This window comes from Seriola aureovittata, chromosome 1 (genome assembly GCF_021018895.1).
Source record: "Seriola aureovittata isolate HTS-2021-v1 ecotype China chromosome 1, ASM2101889v1, whole genome shotgun sequence".
In the NCBI taxonomy this organism is placed as follows: Eukaryota; Metazoa; Chordata; class Actinopteri; order Carangiformes; family Carangidae; genus Seriola; species Seriola aureovittata.
The window spans coordinates 18,062,682-18,083,344 of NC_079364.1; the positions used below are offsets into that span (position 1 = coordinate 18,062,682).

The window sequence follows — 20,663 nt, forward strand, 5'->3', positions numbered from 1 at the left end:
ATCACATGTGACATTGAACTTCATATGTGATAAGTTCATATGCACATGTGGCTTTCAGACATTTCACAAGACAAATTCACATGACACATTTTTTTTTAAGGACATTTCATGTGTGAAATTATGTTTTAAAAATGAGTCCTGACAACAAAGAAAGGCTTAGATCTAAAGAGTAACAAAGGTGGGGCTGGTGTGAGAAAGAGAGATGAAATGTGAGAAGAGGGAAAGAGGATGAGAAAAGTGGGCAAGCAGACTGGTAAATATTAAGTCTGACTCCTGCCTTATCCGATTTTACCTCTTTCTGAGTGAGTGAATGTAAGTGTATACTGTATGTGTAAGATTTTATTATGGGGCAGGGGAGAGTGTTAACAAGAGCCTTTGGGGAAAGAGGCATGATGTGTGATTAAGCCTAGGAGTGTAAAGAATAAGGATTCAAAAGAAACAGCTGCGATCAGAGGAGTGAAGACACGATCTTGGTTAGCTGTGTGTGATCAGACATTTCAAAACATCAAACGGAATTTTTCCAAAGTTGTAAAAGATCATTTAGGGAATTAATTATTCAGGTCCAGTTCTCACTGAGACAAGGTTATGGCTCCATCCCTACACTGCAGCCCTGGCTGCTGCTGAGTCAGGATTAATCTCATGGCAAAATATTTCTCTGAATGCCTCACATGAATTATTTAAACTGAAATCACAAAACTTATTTGTGTGTATCGCCTTGGCTACATTATTAGAGCTGAAGGACACATTTTGGATGAGGAGGGAGAGGCTGCGCAGGTGGGATGAAAACGGCTGTGGGTCTGTGGCTGCAGTCTAATAATGCCAGACGCCCGAGGGAGAAAGTAATCAAAACGTCACCGTCACATGAGCACAGCACTTATGTAAGCAGCTGTTGTTAGATAGCATGGCAATGCTGCCTGATTACAATCACTTGGTAATTACAAAGGCAAGCATACAACATACACACTTTGCTGAAATACATGGTAGCTAAAAGTGAATTTTGCCGTAAATTGAGTGGTTGATGTTGATATAGCTAATGTATCTCATAAAACGTCAAATAAAATCTAGACAAGACAAATGCCACTCTGCAGTTAAATCAAACTGTGCATGTCTTAATTTCCTGCTTCACCACTTATTGACATTGAATATTTTAATCTCCCTTTATCTGTATTTCAGGGAATTATGTGATTTTCCATTTTATGCAAGCTGCTGAGTAGCTCTAATCATAGAATTAAATTGGAACCTCACAGCAGGTTTTTATTGACGAGCCATATGGATTCACACTGACTGGTTGATGAGAGCATTATGCTGGCATGCAGAGCAGCTACAAACTGTCAGGACGCCTTCAACACAGACATAAGTAAGCAAAGTTGAACTCAACTTTCACTGACTGTGGGCCAGCACAGCTCAGTCATCACTGCCGTAGGGTTTACATGAAGATTAAGCAGGATCATGTTCCAAATCTGACACCGAAGCTCCCCAATACCCCCCCCCACGCAACATACACAACATGCACAATGTATAACTGCCACACATACACACTTAAATCTTTATCTTAATTGTACTTAATTTATTGTATTAGCGTAAAATTGTATTGCATGATCGTTCAAATAAACCTCCAGTATCAGACTTTCATTTTCATCAGTCAAGAATTATATTAAAGTTCCATTATCAGCGATTAAATGGCATTCGCTGATGGACTCTAGAGACTGTGGCTTTATTTAATCACATGGCAGTTGGCTTAGTATTTACTAAATAAGAATTACCAATGCTGTTTAAAGAGCAAGCTGGTACAATTGTTGAAAGTAAAAACACCGTAGATGTGTTAGAATGTGTTAACCAAAATACAACCTAGTCAGGCCAGAAAAAGTCAGGCTATGAAATAGAACTATGCCACATATAAATGAGGAATCTTTTGAGTAGAGTTAGTAGGCTATTTATACTGTATGCATAACATATAAACATATGATGATATGTGATCTGTGGGGTATGTATGGAGGCATGAGGATGTTTCATAATGTACAGAGCTTATCCCTTGATTTCAAAATAGATGTAACCAAAAGCAAAAAAGTCACACATACTATCATATCCTTATCTGTTTACACGCTCTTTTATTGTCTGCTTATTGTGCCTTTGCCGAGCTCCTGCTGCACCTTTTCCTGCTCTAAGCCCCAACCCCTCCTTTCATAAACACGCGGGGGGGGGGGGGGGGGGGGGGGGGGGGGGGGGGGGGCGTGACGTCAGACTGTAATCGATTCAAGGACATGTCCGCAGCCATGTCTATAATGGCGATGGCAACAGCCCACTGTGGTGTGTCACTTTATGAATGGGGACTAGCAGCAGCCCTTTGCAAATGAGATGCTCCGCTGATGTAACAGTCAGACCCCTTGGGAACATGCACAGTCTGCTGTCAGACACTACTCGTATATAACAGTAACATCTTAATTTATGTTATAATAACAGTAAACTGTGGATGTTTGCTTGAGTCCAAGAGATAAGATTTTGGAATAATAGCTATGATCCCACTATTATGCAACAGATTGCATTCAATGTTCCCACCATAAACTAGGAGAAACTGAATGAAGGCGACAGTATAAAGATTGCATCAGGTGATTGTGAGCTTAAAGCACTGAGAGGGTGTTTGGTTATCATCACAAATGCATTTATTAACCATTGTTTTAACAAAATATAGGTTACATTAAAAACAAAACGTAAAAATAAAGGTATGTTTCAATCAATACATGCAAACATGGTTAACATTCACTTCAACATAAGAAATAGACAGACTCATAGTACAGATTAAAACAGTCAGATGACTGCTGATGTTACAACACAAAGCGAGCTGCATAGGATTTACAGAAAACAATAAACTCACTGACTAGAAAGCAAATCAAGAATAAAAAAATCCAGTGCCATACAATGGTTATAAATTAGACAGAGGTGATTGAGGTTTTCCACAGTGAGAGAAAAGTGCAATAAAATATGAGAAAGAAAGGAAAACATCTTGGTTAGTAGCTATTCACAGGAGAAGCTTTCATTTATCTACCATGCCCCTTTCCTTGTTCTCACTCAAAGTGCATAAGACCTGCTTTGACTGAGTCTGCTCAGTATCAGCTACAATCATAAGTCACTCAGGTCAAAAACTCAAAACGCCACAGTGCATCTCATGTTATCCCTCTTTCCCAGATATGGTCATCATCATTGTCCACTGTTCACATGTTCTGCAGTCACATTATTTCTTAACAAACCAGCACTTGCCATCTCCCATCTTTTTTTACATGTCTCTAAGTAAACTTAGGGTTTAGTAAGGCAGTGTACACCTATAGCTGTGCACATGTGGTTTCCAATGTTTCATTTCATTCAGATACACTGCTCACATTTTGGTCTGCATTTCAGGCAAAATTCTGCAATATCTTACCATCATATAAAACATCATTTTGAGACAAAATATCACAATTCATGGTAACGCCAATTCTATCATCAGTCTTATTTTAAACGGCCCTGAAGAATGATGTTATTCCTAAGTGTGCTTTTTGGAATTCTTTAAGTTTAGGTTCACAATTTATCTTCCAGCTTCACAGGATCATCAGATAACAAACTTTTACCATTCACGTCCCTCAAGTCTGCTTTTAAAATGCTTCAAAATACACACAACATAGAACAGTAATAGGAAGACATTCAATATGAAACATTAACACATTTACATACATATCTATATATCAGTGAACTCTGATGCAAAATGTTATGTGTACATTGAGGTGAAAATCTAATCAAACCAGAAGCCCTTCTTATGGTAGGGATGCACCAATAACAACAGCAGTGTGGGAGATAGCACTGATTTCTTACAGTTTTCACAGCTTTTGGAAACTTAAACCAGAGTTACGTGTTATGGAAAACAGAGCACATATCATATTCACACAGTCATTTGTGTCAGTAACTCCCAACACTATATAGAGCAAATCTGATCAGATGTCAGCCAAACGGTAAAATTTGAAAAATCACATCCTTTGTTGGGAGTGATTGATTGGTATTGATGCATCTCTCCATCCCCAAATCAGTCGTCTCATCCTGGATAATTAATGCTTTTTGGCCTTGCACTGCATGGATGCTTGAACAAAGTTTACATACACCAAAGCAGACAATATGTAAATACCCACTGATCTAACAACATAACACACAGTAAGCTCTGCTATAGCCAGACCTTTTATAACCACAGTGTATTTAAATGAACAGATGAGATATATGCAGCTCTGTACATGATAAAGCTAAGCTGAGTGGTAGTAAATGTCAACTCACCACAGGCCATGTCTCATTTTTAGAAAAAAACTAAAAAACTATTCTAACAACATCAGGTGTAGCGCTGCAATGACACAAACCGTGTCAGATTTTGAGACAAACAGTGATGGATTCACAGTGGAGCTGCTCCAAAAAAACTAAGTGGTTACAGGAATAGTCTTTTATCCACATCCCGACCTGATGGCCTCGTTCAGTGGAGAGCATCCCTCTGAGGCCATGATGATGTAAACAAAGCCCAAAGTGATGTTGAGATTACAGTCAGAGCATGGAAATTAAAAGCACCCTGGCTGTTCCTCTACTTACTGAACTGGAGTCTCAACTCTCCACACACTCACAAACACTGACATTATGATACAACTAAAGAAAAAGCATGATGAATAACTGCATTTAGGCAAACAAATGCGCCTGAAACAAGAGAGTCCGTTTGCCATAAAGAATGCGTACATGATCAGGAGCAGGTTTGGAAGACTACTGTGTAACATCAAGGCATATTGTATGAAAATGAAGCAATCAGACAGTTTGCAATCTATGGATGGAAATATTGGCTAGTCATGTGATCCATACCCTTTTGCTCATGTGTGAGGAGTGTAAGGAGCAGCACTATTCTTACACAGTGATGGCTATCATGTACCTTTACAGGGGCAGAAGCTGGTTAAAACGCACACGTCCGTGCAATAGCTACTTTGTCTACAGACAACACTGCTCTGTGAAAAAGTTACACAGTGTAATTGAAAACATTAGAAATGAATAAGCACTGTGTTTTGAATCTGCAAATGTACAATAATACTTTTCTGTTTGAACATATCTGTTAGAAAATTATTACTGTGAAAATAACATCTGTTTTATATCGATCAACCTGAAGAAGATGGGAAAAAATCCACAAGTAATCTGAGGTAAATTTTATCTTTGATACGGCTACTAAATCTATTTTCCTTGGGAGAACAACAGCCACGTTCAAGGGGTTCATTCTGGAAAAAATCCTTCAGTGCAGGAGGGGAATGTTGAAGCCCATTTTTTATAATCACACTCTTTCTGATTTGGTGGAATATGCATGATGCTGTTATAATATGAGGAATTGTTTTTTCAGAAAAAAAAAAACTTTTTTTTTTCTTTGATTTGTAAATTTGGCAAAAATATTTAACAATTTTTACATTAATGCAGGAAAAAATATAAAATTGGTGTTGAATAGGAGCAAATATACCTATGTGTAAAAGGCAGGTTTGTGACTACGTATGGGGTCCCTGGATTAAAGCCTGCATATGTATGGACACTGACTGTTTCCCAGTGCCTATTTAATGCATTTTGTATATTCAAGTCTAATGAAGAAATTACTGTATGACATTCAATGCGAAAACTTCCCACATCATGGCTTAAAATAAGGCATTTTCAATGGCATGACAGTGGGAAATTATACATTAAATGCATTCGAATAAAATAAAACATATTTCGCATATTTCTGTCTGTCAACGCTGTTTCCTATTAAGTCGATATTTTTGCACACATGCAAAACATATTATTTTTTTTAATAACACTGTGCCATCTAATAAATTTACGGCATCTCCTGAAATGAACAGTGAAGCCTGGAGTCGGCATTTCCCAGCACGTTTTCCGTGGCACGTGTTTCTACATTACATAACATGAACATGCCCTCCCAAAGGGCACCAAGCTGTACAGAGCCCTGACATCAAGGCAAATTATCTAACAGCATCCCACACCTGACACCTACCAAAGGCTTACACAGTGGTCCTTAACACTCAGTCTGTCACCACAGCAGGGCAAATTATTTTCTGTGTCACAAAATGTATGTTGGCTATCTGACAATGGCAGAGAAAATCATTTTAACAGGCTACAGTCGTATTTAAGGTACCCGGGGATCAATTACGCGCAAATTACGCACGCAGTGTGCCACTGCAGACTACAAAGCTCAGATAAAGTGAATCCATCCATTCTCCCACTCCCGCGGTGGGGATATCTTGAACTGGTGACGCCGCACTTTGTAGTTGTTCCCATTATTATTGTCCCAGAATTCCTCCCCGCCGACACAGTATTTAATTGCAAACTGCAATGTGCCTCCGTTTTCGAGGTAGGTAGGCATGACGATCTTAAAACAGAATTTATCGGTGTCACCGTCGCTTGAGTTGGGAACATAGGACGCCAAACTGTCCATAAATGTTATCCAGTTGTTTAATGAATACCGCAAAGAGACGCTCTTTTCGAAAGCCAGATTCAACACCCTCGCAAAACCGGAGAGGCTGAATTCGTCTGCCTCAACGCTCTCCAACATGACTTTCACCTCCCTCACTTTCTGCTCAAAGCCGGGGAGAATACCGGGACTGGCAAACTGCAACTCCATGAACACAGACTGTGTAGGAGCCCGGGGGAATTTTGTGTCCAAATGATTAAGTTGGAGGGGTCCTTTGGGTAGTTTTGCCAGGATGCGCTCTGGCACCTCTGGCACATCTGTATCATCGAAATGCTTCACTGAAATGAGCTCTAGGCCCAGAGAGTCGGCGAACCGGACTTTCTTTTGACTGGTTGGACTTCTGCTGCGGGAGATCTCTAACTTTGCTCTCTCTGTGGGTGTAGGCAACGATTTGCATCTCCGACGCAGGCTTGGACTCTGCTGAGGTTTCTGGAAAACCTCTCTGCCCCGTGGTCTCTCGTCCACCACCGGGCTCTCGATGGGCTCACAGGTAGTACCGTTCATCAAGTCAAAGTCTTCCCCATCATCAAGCCGCGGGTTTGCCGCTGCCAGGCTTCCGAACAGTCCAGCTATGCAGCTGTAGTTCCTCGGCAGGCAGTTCTTTGGAGGCAGCATGACCACGACAGTATGCCCAGACTCTGCTTCCATAAAACGCAGCAGTCCCTGCACTGCAGAACCGAAGTGGTCGTGATGAAAAATACCGGAGAGTTAAGAGATGGAGCCGTCAGGTGTCAGTGTCCCCCTCGCGGATAGGTGCTCAGGCTGCGTCAGAAGCTGACACTATGCAGGGCTGCACCAATAAACCAAGCTGTTGTTGTGCAACGTGCGAGTGTGCTCCAGCTGATCGGTCACTTTTAAATTTCGGCGTGTGTGAATAAAATATCTCACTGTCTGCTCACTGCAAAAAAAAAAGGATAAAACGAGAATACCTCTCTCTTCACAACAACCAGCCCTCGCTTCCGTTTCCATGTGGTGAACATGCAATGTCCTCTCACAGCTGACTTGAACCTGTGTTCAGAGTTTGACGGCTACTGAGGATCTACGTGCAGAACTGAACGTAGCAACTAATCAAGATGGTTTCCTCCTCAAAACCACCGGTTAACTTCCGCTTTTTCACACTGTGGCATCATAGTGACCTCGATAGGCCAAATAAAAGAAATAAAGATTTATTTTAAACACATTTGAACTTAGTTTGGGGGCATTTTTGTGATGTAGTTAGACCTATTACATAACAGATGTAATAATTCATCTGGGCCAGTCAGGGCTGCAACAGTAGCCCATCCCCTCCAATTTTCTGTACGTCACATATTTCCGGTGCCGCACGTACGGGTTGTCATGACGACAGCGTTGCGGCTAGTCTCTGAAGGCATTCGTCGCCTCTACACGTCTGTTAGGGAAAACTCTGTCGACCAGAGAGAAAACTACTCCTCACGACGGATAGCAATGCTTCTTTATGAGTGGTGAATTCTGGCAAGAGAATAGTGATACAAACACACTCAAAATGCAACAGGGACTGAGCCTGCCTCAGTATGGTGAGTGAAGTCTGACTTTGACAAACTGGTGTAACGTTTTCCAGGTTTCTAACGTTTCAGGCAAAAACTGACTCTGCGCAAAACAATATAGGCTACATTTTACAGTTTATATTTGGTAGCCTATACTCTGGTTTTTTATGTCTTCCTCTAGATCTACAAAAGCTAACTAAATAATGGCGACCTTTAAAGAAGTGGCTCGCACAGCTGTTGGTGGATCAGACGAGGAGCTTCCAACACAGGAGGACGCAGTTGGGGAAGAGCCTTACAGGACACCAGAGAGGAGACATGTTGATGTCCTTCTAGATATTAGTGAGGAGGACTCCCTGAAAGAACTGGAGCCATATGAGTATCACTGTTACTCTGGTTTGGAAGAAGCTGTAAGTGAATTAATATATTCTTGCTACAAAACTTTTTACTACCTGCTTTTATCTGATGTACTTAATGTTACCTTTAAAGTGAGTTGTACCAGTTATATATGATGATTCTTTGTGTCCTCTAACACAGTTTGGAGTCAGCAGCAAAATTATGTAACCTACAGGCTCAAATGAGAACAACTATTAAATATCTAATGCTAATTTTTAATTAATTATATTCTCAACTGTTGATATAACCCTTATCTATATGGTAATTTGTCAGATATTGGTATCATATTGATACAATATCACATATCAATATTAGCATAATTTCAACTTCCTCACTTTTCATTTTAACTTGGCCTAATAAGTAATTTCTCTGGTGTATTTTCAAAACTGTTTTCATATTGAACAAGTTATTTCATTGTAAACCAGGTCCGAGGTTGGGCCAGAGTTGCACCACTGAGCTGCATACTTTTGACTCAGAAGAGATACAGGAAACCAAAGCACAAGGAGGCTGACAACCCAACCACCGTATCTGTTGACCCAACACTCCTTAATGCAGACAGCTCAGCCAGCTGTGAGTCGCATGCAGGCTCTCATAACAACTTAAAGAAATCCATGCCATTAAATCAGCAGGTGGGATCTTGGAGTAACACTCCTGTGGCGGCCCTGCAGCCAGATGCCTCAGAATGGCCTGTCCTGGGTGCCATGAAGAAAACTACGTCACACCTCTTACTCAAAGAAAAGATGGAGGCGGAAGGGATGCTCAGAGGGACTCCTGTGCAGCTTCACCATCTGTCTTTAAAATACTCTGTGTCAGAGAATAAGCCCACTAAGCCTCAGAGAGTCAGCCACAGCCACAGGTCCAATAATACAGTTGTTCCCATTAAAAACTTCACATTTTTACCACCAATCAAGTCACCACACCAGAATCCCAAGGTCGGTGGCCAACTCTGCAGTGGGAGGAAGGCCTCAGAGGGAGAAACCTTAGAGGAAAACTGTTTCATGTTTGATGATAAGAGTGAGACAAGAGGAACAAGAGTGGACCCTGCTGTTAATACAGAGCTTCCCAATTACTCTGCAGCTCTGACCTCCAAGTACCGGACATGTCAACATAACCCCCACTTGTTCTCTGCTGTAAGTGTTTCTGTCTCCAAGAGGTATCAGGTACCTATTTCTTCCAAACCTGACACAGTGCACCACAGGAGATACTCAATGGGCAAGAGCCTGACACAGGCCCTCCACACCAGCACTGCAGCAGGTGCACAAGCCCATATGCACCCCAGCTGCCTGTTTTCTTAATACTGTATGCTGTCACTCTGTATGAGGCCTTAGTATTCAGTATTTTACAGCTTTAAACTCTCAGGTTCAACGAAGTAAAATCTGTTTTACCAATGCATCATATGGTATTTCCATTACAATAGTCAGCTGGAAGAATTAAATCAATGTATGAAACATGTTCATAAAAGTAACTCATTGCGGAGGTAATTCATTTAGTGTTAAGAGTTCAGTCAGTCCTCTTTGGCACATGTCAGACCATACTTACAATAACATTAATTGTCAATGTTGAAATGTTACGCTCCATATGTCTTTTGGGCCTTTATTTTGTTCTGACCAGTTCCCACAAGTGTTTTTTCAGCTGTTCTAGTTACCTAGCAACGGTGCAACTACCTCATAAGAAGCCTGGTTGTGTGCCTGCCAGGCACATGTTCTGCTTTTTAAACTACAACCTACACTAAAGCTCTGTCAGAACTTTAGTATCGCATTGTAGTTTCTGTCTATGCATGATATAAGCTGTGGCCAAACTACTGCATCTGCTCAGTGCACTTTCAGTTTTATATCGGAAGGTATAAGTGTTTTCTGGTGGCTATGGATGGGGTCTGGGTTGTACAGTGTACAAGGGTTATCAGTGCAATATTATGCCGAGATCCCTGAATATACTGCATGGCATGTTGGTCTCCAAAGACCAGCCACATCTTGCAATACTTTTTAAACTTGCATGATTGATACTTATTACACTACCTCTTTAGGGTTTAGCTGCCTTGTAAAATAAAAGAATAATATAGTGGGTTGTTCTATAATCAAAAGAGCTGAAGTGTTAACCTAATCAAATCAAATGTTTGTCTTACCTGAATGTGTACATAAAATAAAATGGTTACTTAGAACTGATTTGTAAAGGGTTGTTATATTTGGTAAAAAGATGAAATACACAATACTATGAAGTTTTATGAAGTTTTATTTTGTTCTATAATAAGTATGAGAAAGGGTCAACCTACTGAAATCTATCATGGTGCTCCTTTAAGCTTGTAGTTTTGCACAGAAGAACAAAATACATTGCACACTGAAGAAGGAATCATCAAAATCTGTGCATTTTATATCCCCATACCAAACATGGTTGATGTGTGAAACTCAACGGACTCCATGTTGCCCTCCATCTCCTCCTACCGCTGTACCAATGTATTGTTCAACCCATCCTGATCTACTGCTCCAACTATTTCTTAAACATGCTCTCTCTCGCAAACTGGGCCAAACTCACACACATAACCCAGACTGCTGCCAAGGTAACAGGTCTTCCCACATCCAACCTCACAGAGCTTAATTCTGGGGCCATCACATGTACTGCAAATACAATAGCACCTGGGGTGCAGAAGGCCTTGCTTTGGCAAAAGCCTGGTATCTGCAGCAATAGCTGCCCTAAACTGTTCCATTCTGAATGGGTTTGGTAATACATGTCTTGTTCTCATGTTGTATTGCCTGTCGCTGTTGTGTTGTACACATATTTCTTCCTGTCATTATTGTATGATGTTGTGTGTAAAGTGTAATGCTGATTTTCCCTGTGATGTACAGCGCTGTGAAAAAGGGACAATAAAGTCCAACTAACTAAATAGTAGTAGACACCCATTGTGGCAACATGTACCCCACTTTCCTTGTTTGTACTGTTTGAGTTTTTCTTCTCCTACCTTTGTTCTATACTAACTGATAAGGAATACAATATATACTTTCCAGCAGTTTATTTGTGACATCTGTAGTGTAGCTTCAACAATTAATCAAGGCAACCATTAACTCTACTACAGGCAAGAAAACTCAAATTCAGTTAAAACAAATATTTTGTGCTGGGAAAATATCAGCATGCACTTCTTACAGAAGGGAAAATAAAGCACTGACACTTGAGACTGACATGGCTTCTACACATAGTTCTGTTGTAAGCAAGTAATTTTCCCCCATGCCACTAAACCAGCGGGGAGCAGCTATGCTGTATTTGTAATCAAGAACCACAACCAAGAAGTACTAATGTAAATACAAGAAATGTTGAAGTTGATATGAATGTCAAAAATCCTTATTAACAAATGGAAATTATCCTTAAACTATTTGGATATGGTGCAAAAAATAGAGCATGTTAAACTTGGGCACATTCTTCAGTTTCTACAAACATCTATAAACTGTATCAGCATTAATCATCCCTCCATAAAAATAGTAAGATGGCATCAAACAAACTCTTCAGTAAAATGCTGCATAGCATTATTTTCATGTGACAGAACATAAATCTTTCCATAGAAACTATGGAGAACAATTAGGGACATTCCAATATTTCATGCAACCATGATGAAAATACCAATACAGAACGTACTAAACATGCAAAGCAAAGACAGAAAGGATTCTGACAATTTTTTAGTGTGATTTTCCAAAACATATTCTTGTATAATTCTGATAAATATTTTACCTCAAAGCAGCAAATTCAATTGTCTGTAACAGAACTAAAGTTAATACTTAGGTTAAGGCACCAACGTAACAAAATGAACAAATAAACAAGGCCTACAGCTCTATATTGCCTAGTGGAACGCAGTCTGTATGTGGTGCCTGTGGATAATGAGGTAACTCAGTGCAACAGTATAATGAAAAACACAATCAAAACATTAAGTTTAAATGCTTGAAGAACAGAGTAAAAATAATTACAATAAACTAAAATACTGTGTCCAAATTGTTAAGGGTGGAAACTAATCATTTTCATAGAAGATATTCAACAGGACTCCTTTCAGTCCAAATCAGGTGGTGAATACATACAATAACTCTGTGCTAATCCTAGCTCTAATCCACAATGTGTTTCTGTATAGTTAACATCACTGGATCACTTCAGCACAGAGCACTGCTACTGTATACACTTACACCCAGCTAATGAATAAGATGATGACAGCCTATTTTGCTTACTGACTTGAACTGACTGCTTAGCTATGGAGACCCAGACACAAAAAACGTGTTTACGAAACATCAAACTTCACAATCACATTTCAATGAAAGGTGTGCAACAACCGACAAGACAAACATTTCATTTATACTTGTGCCACATCTGCATGACTAACGGTATATTTCAAAGATGCATCTTAACAGCTTTGATCAATGCCTAGTTGAAGGCTTTACAGGGTTTAATTATCTAAAACTGATTATCACTGCTCAAGTTTTCCACTGGTTTACTAGTTTATAGTTTTGCAGCTGCTGACAAGGCAACATCAAAGAGGCATCCATCAGATACACAAGCGGAGAATTGGTATTTTATGTTTGTGCTGCTGACCAAGTGAAGGCTCCATGCACATTTCGAACATACGTAATCTACATGTACAATATTGTGCACTGTACGATTGAGATGAAACTGTGTTCATGCAGTATATGCATATCTGAAAGCTGTTATACAGGGTAACAATTTTATAAGCCTTTTCCTGACAGCCAGGCACAGCAAAAGATGTCATCCCTTTTAAGTGCAGATCTAACATTGATGAAATGTTAAGTCATTTTTAAATTGCTAGTAAGACCAAACAGTGAAAACCATACACAGTGGTTATACACTGAAATATAGAAGTAAACTGGCATTTAAGACAAGACACATACAATATGTTACTTCATGTGCAAATAAATATGTAAACGGTCAGAGGAGCTGATAAACCATGCCCACTGAGCTAATAAAGTGCAGCACAGCAGCCAGGATATACACCTGGAAAGGCTCTGGACATGATGACCTCAGTGGAATGTTCAAAGACATTTTCAGACTTCTTACTGCTAAGACTATGGTCCACCAGAAGACAGCATAGACTGATTCCTCTTACAGGAAGAGGCAGATATCAGAGACCTGTACTGCAAAAGCTTAGGCAGCTTCACTAAGAGGGCTTCAGCTGTTGGGTTTCTCAGGGTGCTGAAAGAGAGCACAAAGCTCCTCACATGTCTGGGTTTCCACGGAGCTGAAATGGGACTCCATATTCCACGCAAGGTCTGCTGACAAGAAATCATCCATGACAGTTTGTGTTTCGTTGCTAGTCAGGAAGAGGTGTCCCAGGCCTTCTGCTTGGCTGGTCACAGTTTGTGTCTCTGTGCTGTTCAGCAGCCGTGCATGTTCACCCTGACTGACAGGGGTCTGAGCAGAGAGGCCAGTGGCAAATGAAGGGAGATCGGTTTGTGTTTCTGTATCTGAGGACTCCGTGCTCATAGAAAAGCTTGAATGTCGCAGGATGCTGCTCAGGGGCATGTGGCTTCCAGCGTTCAGCAGGAAATTGAGGTCAGTTTGAGTTTGAGTATCAAATAGCTCCAGGTCGCTGGCTTGGGTTCGACTTGGTCCTTCGCTTTGGTCCAATTCATCAATCAGGAGGAAGTCTGTCTGTGTCTGGATGTCCAGAGACTCCAGAGGCGTGTCATTGCCCAATCCTCCCAACTCACTCTCCTCTGTCTGTGTCTGGATGTGCACGGCATTGAGGAACTCTTCAAAGTCAAAGTCTATGCCGTTGTGTTGCTCCTGAACAGAGCCCAGACCTGAACCACAGCCTGCGGAGGCCTCAGTGAGCACCTGGTGGCCTGACATGCTGTCAGACAGAATGTTTTCTAAGTCATTTAACAAGGTCATTGTTTGGGTCTGGTTGTCTGCCATGTTGTTTGAGTTGAGCTCATCTGTCTGCACCCCAAAACACATACCACCTGCTGACTTTGAGTCCTCATATATACTGTCTCCTGCAGCAGTGAGGGTGTCATCTAAGTCCAGAGCTGTCTGGGTGGAGACACTCAGGGAGTCATTGTCAAATAGGTCAGTGCACATGATAGTCTGGACCTGAGCCTTCTCTTCTGATTGTGGCATGGCAAAATGTGTCTGTGTCTGCCTGGTTTTGTATGGGGGCACAGCTGAGGAGGAGCAAGGAATTTGGCTCAGGCACTGGCTATCTGTCTGAGCTCCAATAGAAGATGTGGCTTTGGCTCGGGAGGAGAATGTCTGGGTTTCAACACTGACGGGGAGGAGGACTTGAGCACTCACGCTGATGTCTGTTTGGGAACAGGATGATACTGAGGACTCACCCACAGAGCACAAGCCTATTCCCTCCCCAACACCCAACCCTGTGGGCATTTTTGACAAGTATGATTTGTCTGTCTGAATGTTGGTGGAGGTGAATGTTGGTTGTCCTGCCAGGCTGCTGGGCGAGTCATCTGCATCCAAACTGACCTGGACCCCTGTGCTAATGGGCCCCAGGCTAGAACGGGAAGTAGGCATGCTATCCTTGAAACCCAAACTCTTAGCATCAAGTTGGGGTACCACCGCTCCTGTGGCTTGTGGCAGGAGGTGAAGAGTGCTGAGGGAGCCTTGGCTGTCTACTGCCAGCACTACAGACCTCAGAGCCCCACTTTCTGTGGATGGAAGGAGGACAGGCAGGTGCGCTAGCTGCATCACAGGCACACTAACCAATGCCATCTTGGGCTTTGGTAGAAGCAACTTCTGGAGGTTCTTACGTGGGTTTGAGTTCTGACTCACTGAGTCTGGGATTTGAACAGTTGTATGAGAAGGGAGAGCAGTCTCTGTCAGCTCTTTAGTAGCAGGAATGATCTGACAGCTTGACTCAATGCTCTTAACCTTTTCAGAACCACTTAACAGTTTCTCCATCTTTCGCTTTTTTACTGGAGGAATTCTGTAAAGAAACAAAACAGATACAGAAAAAGTCAGCCAAAATGGATTTTTAGCCAGAACTTATACAAAGTTTCAATAAAAAACACTCTCCACTATGAATGTACATGCCTGTGTTCTGTGGGAATCTCATGTCCTGTCCTGTAGATGTGTGATAGTAGAGCAGCCCTGCTGGCATAGGGGCATCCACATGTGCAGTGGTAGGTCTTCCCACAGTCCTCTATGTGCCTCTTTAGGTCCCACTCTGTGCTGTAGCCATTGTTGCACTTGGAGCACTTGTGTTTCTTCTCTGCATGCATCTTCATAAAGTGCTACAATGAAACAGATCAAAGAACAAAGAATATATTGAATATGATATCTTTTTAAAGCTATAATATGTAACTTTTCCACATTAAAATGTCTAAAATCGACTAGATCTATGATATATATTATGTTGAGTTGTGTACTTACATTATCCCAAATGTTTACATCAATTTTCAAACACAGAGAACTCTGTAATTTTAATCAAAGCAACAGTCTGTTTCATCTGGTTGCCTGTCAACGGCGACATATCCCCTTTGCGCATGCGTCAGCATTGTGGTAGTCTGCCAGAAGTGGTCAAAATTGAATTTTTATCCAGTTTTAAGGCACATTTTTACACTACACTTAAGATATTGGTCGTTTTTAACTATATATTTTAATAGCTTTTTAACAGCTCAGCTCCCAGTCCCTCTGAGTTGTCCTGTATCTGCCGAAAACAGTGCCAAGGAAACACAGATTTTTAAGGTGAAACTGTTTTATTTAGTGTTTTTACCTGATTTCATCACCGGTCCATTTGTTTTAGCGAGGAGACCTCTGAGGGTAATTCAGCTCTCGGTAAAAACATCCTGAACTCCAGGATCATAAGTAATCAGAGAAACAAGCTGAGCAAACGTTAGTGGTAGTTTGGCTTGCTGCACCTTTGGGTCAGTTTTTTATGTGAAACTACTTTGTTCAGTGCTTTACCGGTTTTAATCACCTGGTCAATTTGTTTTGGAGAGGAGGAGACCTCTACGAATAATTCAGCTCCTGGTAAAAATTTCCTCATAACCGACACTGAAGGAATCCTAACTGGGAGTAGCTGATGGCAATGGGAGACAACAACTCCCACATTCCCATGCTACTTCACGATGTCAGTTAACTCTTGACTTTTGTTATTGCTTTGCTTGAGAGATTCCAAAGCAACAGAAAAATTACAGTGTGTTTGACATATGTCATTACTATATTAAAGAATGTAGAGCCCTTTGCAGTCCTTTTCATACACTCTGTAAAACTCTACCATTATTACATCTGTGATAAACTCCACCAGTATGACATCATTCCTGCAAAATGTTTTTTTTCTAACATATTTGGTGTTGAGTATTACAATAAGAGCTCTTTCACAGAACTGATACTTCATCATTTTACTGTGATTACATGCAAAGGCTTACAAGTCAGTGGAGGAAAAGCTTACTTGTTTAACCAGGGAGAACTGCGAGAAGGGTCTGTTGGGCCCCCTGGGACAGCCCTCAATGGGACAGCAGTAAAGCTTCTGAGAGCCCTTCATGTCCTTTCTGACCGTGGGATTGACAATACCATCCTGAGGGTGACAATGGCAGCAAAAGACAAAGAGAGAGGACAAAAAAGAGCTTTTAGATGTTAAGATTATACCTGTTCTCCGCATAGCTTGCTGTGAGTGTTAAGGAATATCATAAATTCTGATATCACCATAAATACAAGCAGCCATCATAAAGACCTGTAGTGCTTTCACAATGCCATCTGTGCTGTACATCAAAAATACAAAATGTTGCTGTTTTATACTATTTTTTTCAGGACTACAAAAATAAAAGTGATGGTTGTACTATGCCTTGCTTGTCTTGATGAAAAGAAATGAAGAAAAGAAATGAATGCGCTTGGCAGCTATTGGAATTTAACAGTTTGCTGTACAACCCCTCCCCTCAACGTCCCAGGGCAGACTTGCTAAACCAGCTGTCAGCACATAGTATCATTAAAATCATTTTGACTGATGACTAGCATGATGCATTTTATAGAGAACAGCACCTACACTAAATTTATGGTGTGCATGGTGAAAACAGATAAAAACCACAAGACTCCATAACAGTCATTAATGCTACAGCCTTCCACTGGTCAAGGTCACCTCCATCTGCTGTAACACTGGAGGGAGCCGAACAGCTGAAGCTGACAAATACCCTCCTGGTTTATCAATAAGGAATTAGCATAAAATGACACATCCTTCAAATAATAAATGTTCTTGAAGTTTGCTTCAGCTACATCATATGGTTGTGGGCTGAATCCTGAGTCATGTCATGACATTATTTGTCATTAGTCAGTAGTTGGCTTTAGCTCAAAACACAAAGCAAGTCAAGATTTCCACAGCCTTTTACGAAGTCATTGCTGAGATTCTATCCTTTTCTGAGTAACAGTCTCTAAACTCTGGTTTTCCTTGTTGTAAAGGGAAAGATAGAAAGGCAGCTAAAAGGCAAAAACAGTCACATTAGGCCTATGAAAGGAATCTGATCTGGGCTGAGTGCACAAGCTCAAATGAAATGCATCAGTATTCACGGGGGAGACAGCTACCCTGTTCAGAGACATGAACAGTCACTGATCAGCAAATACATTACTGCTGTGCAATGATGCAGGATAGCTACAATGGTGTCTAAGTGGACGTAATATAAACAGATATGGTGTTTCACATCATGCCTCATTCTTGTAGTCTAATTTCTGAATAATGCAGAGGAAGCATACAGACTGAGCAGTTCCAGCATTTAGGCACTTCGTCATCATATCACCCAGAATATCACTGCCACTGTTGTCGCTGTTGAAATTGCTGTGCATTAAAAATAACTTTTCAGTCAAAGATGCAAAATCAAAAACCATTACTGAAGCACTGCCGCTTGCCCTCTTTTCTCACTTTACACCAAAGACACAATCTGTGATTAATGTGTGGCTGCACAAGATAAACTCAACATACAGGGCAGGAATTTTCCACAGCTCACTAAGTGACACATCTTTTAGTACATGGATGAACAGGAATTAAACATTGGCTATCAAAAGCTTCCTATAGCTTTTAAAGGTTTGTTCAGACCAATAGTAAGACACTCAAACTTTCAAACAGTATGGCCAAATTAGGCCTTTAAACACTGTTCTAGCTGGACTAAATGGACTATGTCTAAGACCTCATTCAAATTCTCACATTCACCTATTTTAAACAAAGAGCTTAGTCTATTCCAGGACAAAAGGCAGCCTTGCCCAGCAAAGAACTTCATTCATGGAGGGGAAACAGTGAGCTACTGCCTCCCACGAAAAAGCCCAGTTCAGTGAGGACGTAAGAACTAGGGTCAGGGGGTAAACTTTGGTCCAAATGATTGGACTGCCTCCATTTTGCTGACTGTTTAGTGGTAGTAGTGGTAGGAGTAGTAGACTATATTAGACTCAGAAAATCAATAGTGCTCGTGTGGTCGTATTTGAGAGGCGAAGAGACTCTTACCACACAACGTTAAAAAGATTCCTCCTTTCACACACTACCACAGCCAAATCAGATACTCGCCAAATTCCTGCCCTCAACTACGAGTCCACCACACAAAACCTCTAACGAAGGGAGGAGATCTGAATCCAAAAATGCAGAACCAATCGATTACCACGTGTGATCCAAATCAATAATAGATAACATAAGCAGCTAGTTACAGTGTAGCTAGCCAGCTAATGGAAAACTTAAATGTTATGCAGCTTCACCCACATAAAAACTAGCTACATAAACTTTTATCTAACGTCAACTACACCTTCCTGTTTTGTTAAGCATCCCCACTGTGTTAGCTTACGCGAAGTTGTTATGGATGACTTGCGTTTTCCAATCTTATGACAGTGTTTACTCGATAGTGAGTTAGCCAAGTTAGCATTGCAGTTACGCACACGCCTAAACCCTGTGGACACTAACCAGGTTTTGTCATCGTTTACCTTTATTCTATGTGACTTCACAAGATGCATGTTCAGCGCAGGTGTGTTGGGGAGAATCTTGCCACATCCTTCCACGGTGCAGAGGATGTTCGTCCTCACTTCTTTGGTCAGCTCCATGATAGTGGGTTTTATTATTTCCCGTGACTGTGACAGAGACTCTTCATTGCATTTCGGACTGTCTGTTATAGCGTTATCTCTGTTATTCGCCTTGCCCGTTGCAGAGGCAGCCATGTTTCTGTGTTGACAGTCCATTCTGTGTTTGGCTGATAGCCCCGGTAGCAGCATTGAATGAATGGCAGCATACCGTCCCTCAGTTTTGCCTGAAAGGCTGTTGTGCCACCTTCACTCGAGAGGACAGCTGGGGGAGCGCAGGTACTTCCGGTATAATTAGTATTCTTCCGTTTTGCAAAATAAAATATCTAAAGTTTACTAAAAAACGTATTTTTCTGATATTGGTATAGTGTGTGGTGACAGTTTAAAAAGACATTGTTGTCCCCTACACAGAGTCTACATGTTCCTTCTTACTCTGACCCAAATTGTTTTAAAAATAAATTATAGTAAATGTATTGATCGAACCCTACACAGGCCATTGTGGGTTACAGCTGATGAAAAAATAAAGAAATACTATCCAGTTTAGCAATTCTATTACTTAGCTCTAACAAATGAACCAAAGTGTTGTCAGTAGAACATGACCAATACATTGGCTGTGCTGATTTTACTGGCCAACATTGGCTTATCTGCCTCTAATTATAGATTAGATGTCATAGAAAGTGTCACCATCACATAGCCTATCCACCATAAATTGTCCCAATCATTTTTGTTACAATCTTTATTAAAAATGGTTAGGTTCATTGCAAGATAAAAAGATGTTCTGATTTTTATGATTTAGATTTTGGCTGGCATCAAAGGTCTATGAGATAATCTGTAAAGTGGGGTAGAAAAGAGGGACTTTGGAGCACACAGACTGTGATTTGATGATACTGATGATACCCACTTGGTTTGGCTAATTCATACTGCTGAAGCCTCATATCAGCTTTGGCTTTGGGGTTCATTTAGTAAACCATCTCTGAGTTGTGTTAAATGGTAAATGGACTGCGCTAACATAGCATTTTTCTAGTCAATGCTTTACACTACAAGCCACATTCACACAAATGGGGGGCAATTTAGGGTTCAGTATCTGGCCCAAGGCCAATTCGACATGTGGACAAGAGGAGCCGGGAATCAAACCGCTGTCAGTATGGACATAAGAAACCAATAGCTCTTTCAAAGTATGTATGGGCAGTGAACTTTAAGTTCACTCCCAGTAGACCTTTCATTGGATGATAGGTGAAAGGAGATGGAATGAGAACTAATGGGTGGGGTGAAAGGACTTTTAGGGG

General features: G+C 41.0%; 3 protein-coding genes across 3 annotated transcripts; 1 reads left to right on the forward strand and 2 right to left on the reverse strand.

Annotated features, from left to right (window-relative positions):
* Positions 1 to 2,637: 2,637 nt before the first annotated feature.
* Positions 2,638 to 7,496, reverse strand: LOC130171466 (protein phosphatase 1 regulatory subunit 3E). The gene has a single exon (XM_056379500.1). It carries the CDS (start codon positions 7,142 to 7,144, stop codon positions 6,218 to 6,220), a length of 927 nt encoding a protein of 308 aa, XP_056235475.1. The 5' UTR covers positions 7,145 to 7,496; the 3' UTR covers positions 2,638 to 6,217.
* Positions 7,497 to 7,849: 353 nt separating this feature from the next.
* Positions 7,850 to 11,269, forward strand: LOC130171450 (uncharacterized). The gene is made up of 3 exons (XM_056379475.1): positions 7,850 to 8,028; positions 8,180 to 8,405; positions 8,817 to 11,269. Exons 2-3 carry the CDS (start codon positions 8,202 to 8,204, stop codon positions 9,684 to 9,686), a joined length of 1,074 nt encoding a protein of 357 aa, XP_056235450.1. The 5' UTR covers positions 7,850 to 8,028; positions 8,180 to 8,201; the 3' UTR covers positions 9,687 to 11,269.
* Positions 11,270 to 11,380: 111 nt separating this feature from the next.
* Positions 11,381 to 19,613, reverse strand: atmin (ATM interactor). Its single transcript, XM_056379454.1, has 4 exons — positions 19,285 to 19,613; positions 16,784 to 16,909; positions 15,424 to 15,623; positions 11,381 to 15,316 (listed from the first exon to the last, which is right to left on the reverse strand). The coding sequence occupies exons 1-4, from the start codon at positions 19,567 to 19,569 to the stop codon at positions 13,543 to 13,545; spliced, it is 2,385 nt and encodes a 794-aa protein (XP_056235429.1). The 5' UTR covers positions 19,570 to 19,613; the 3' UTR covers positions 11,381 to 13,542.
* Between the last annotated feature and the right edge of the window lie 1,050 nt (positions 19,614 to 20,663).

What these genes read in the sequence shown, in the direction of transcription:
- atmin (XM_056379454.1), bottom strand. Translation starts at nt 19,569, where the DNA reads ATGCTGCTACCGGGGCTATCAGCCAAACACAGAATGGACTGTCAACAC. An exon ending in TGAAGTCACATAGAATAAAG is followed by an intron (nt 16,910 to 19,284) that starts GTAAACGATGAC and finishes TGTCACCCTCAG; the next exon opens with GATGGTATTGTCAATCCCAC. An exon ending in AGTTCTCCCTGGTTAAACAA is followed by an intron (nt 15,624 to 16,783) that starts GTAAGCTTTTCC and finishes GTTTCATTGTAG; the next exon opens with CACTTTATGAAGATGCATGC.
- LOC130171450 (XM_056379475.1), top strand. Translation starts at nt 8,202, where the DNA reads ATGGCGACCTTTAAAGAAGTGGCTCGCACAGCTGTTGGTGGATCAGAC. An exon ending in ACTCTGGTTTGGAAGAAGCT is followed by an intron (nt 8,406 to 8,816) that starts GTAAGTGAATTA and finishes ATTGTAAACCAG; the next exon opens with GTCCGAGGTTGGGCCAGAGT.
- LOC130171466 (XM_056379500.1), bottom strand. Translation starts at nt 7,144, where the DNA reads ATGGAAGCAGAGTCTGGGCATACTGTCGTGGTCATGCTGCCTCCAAAG.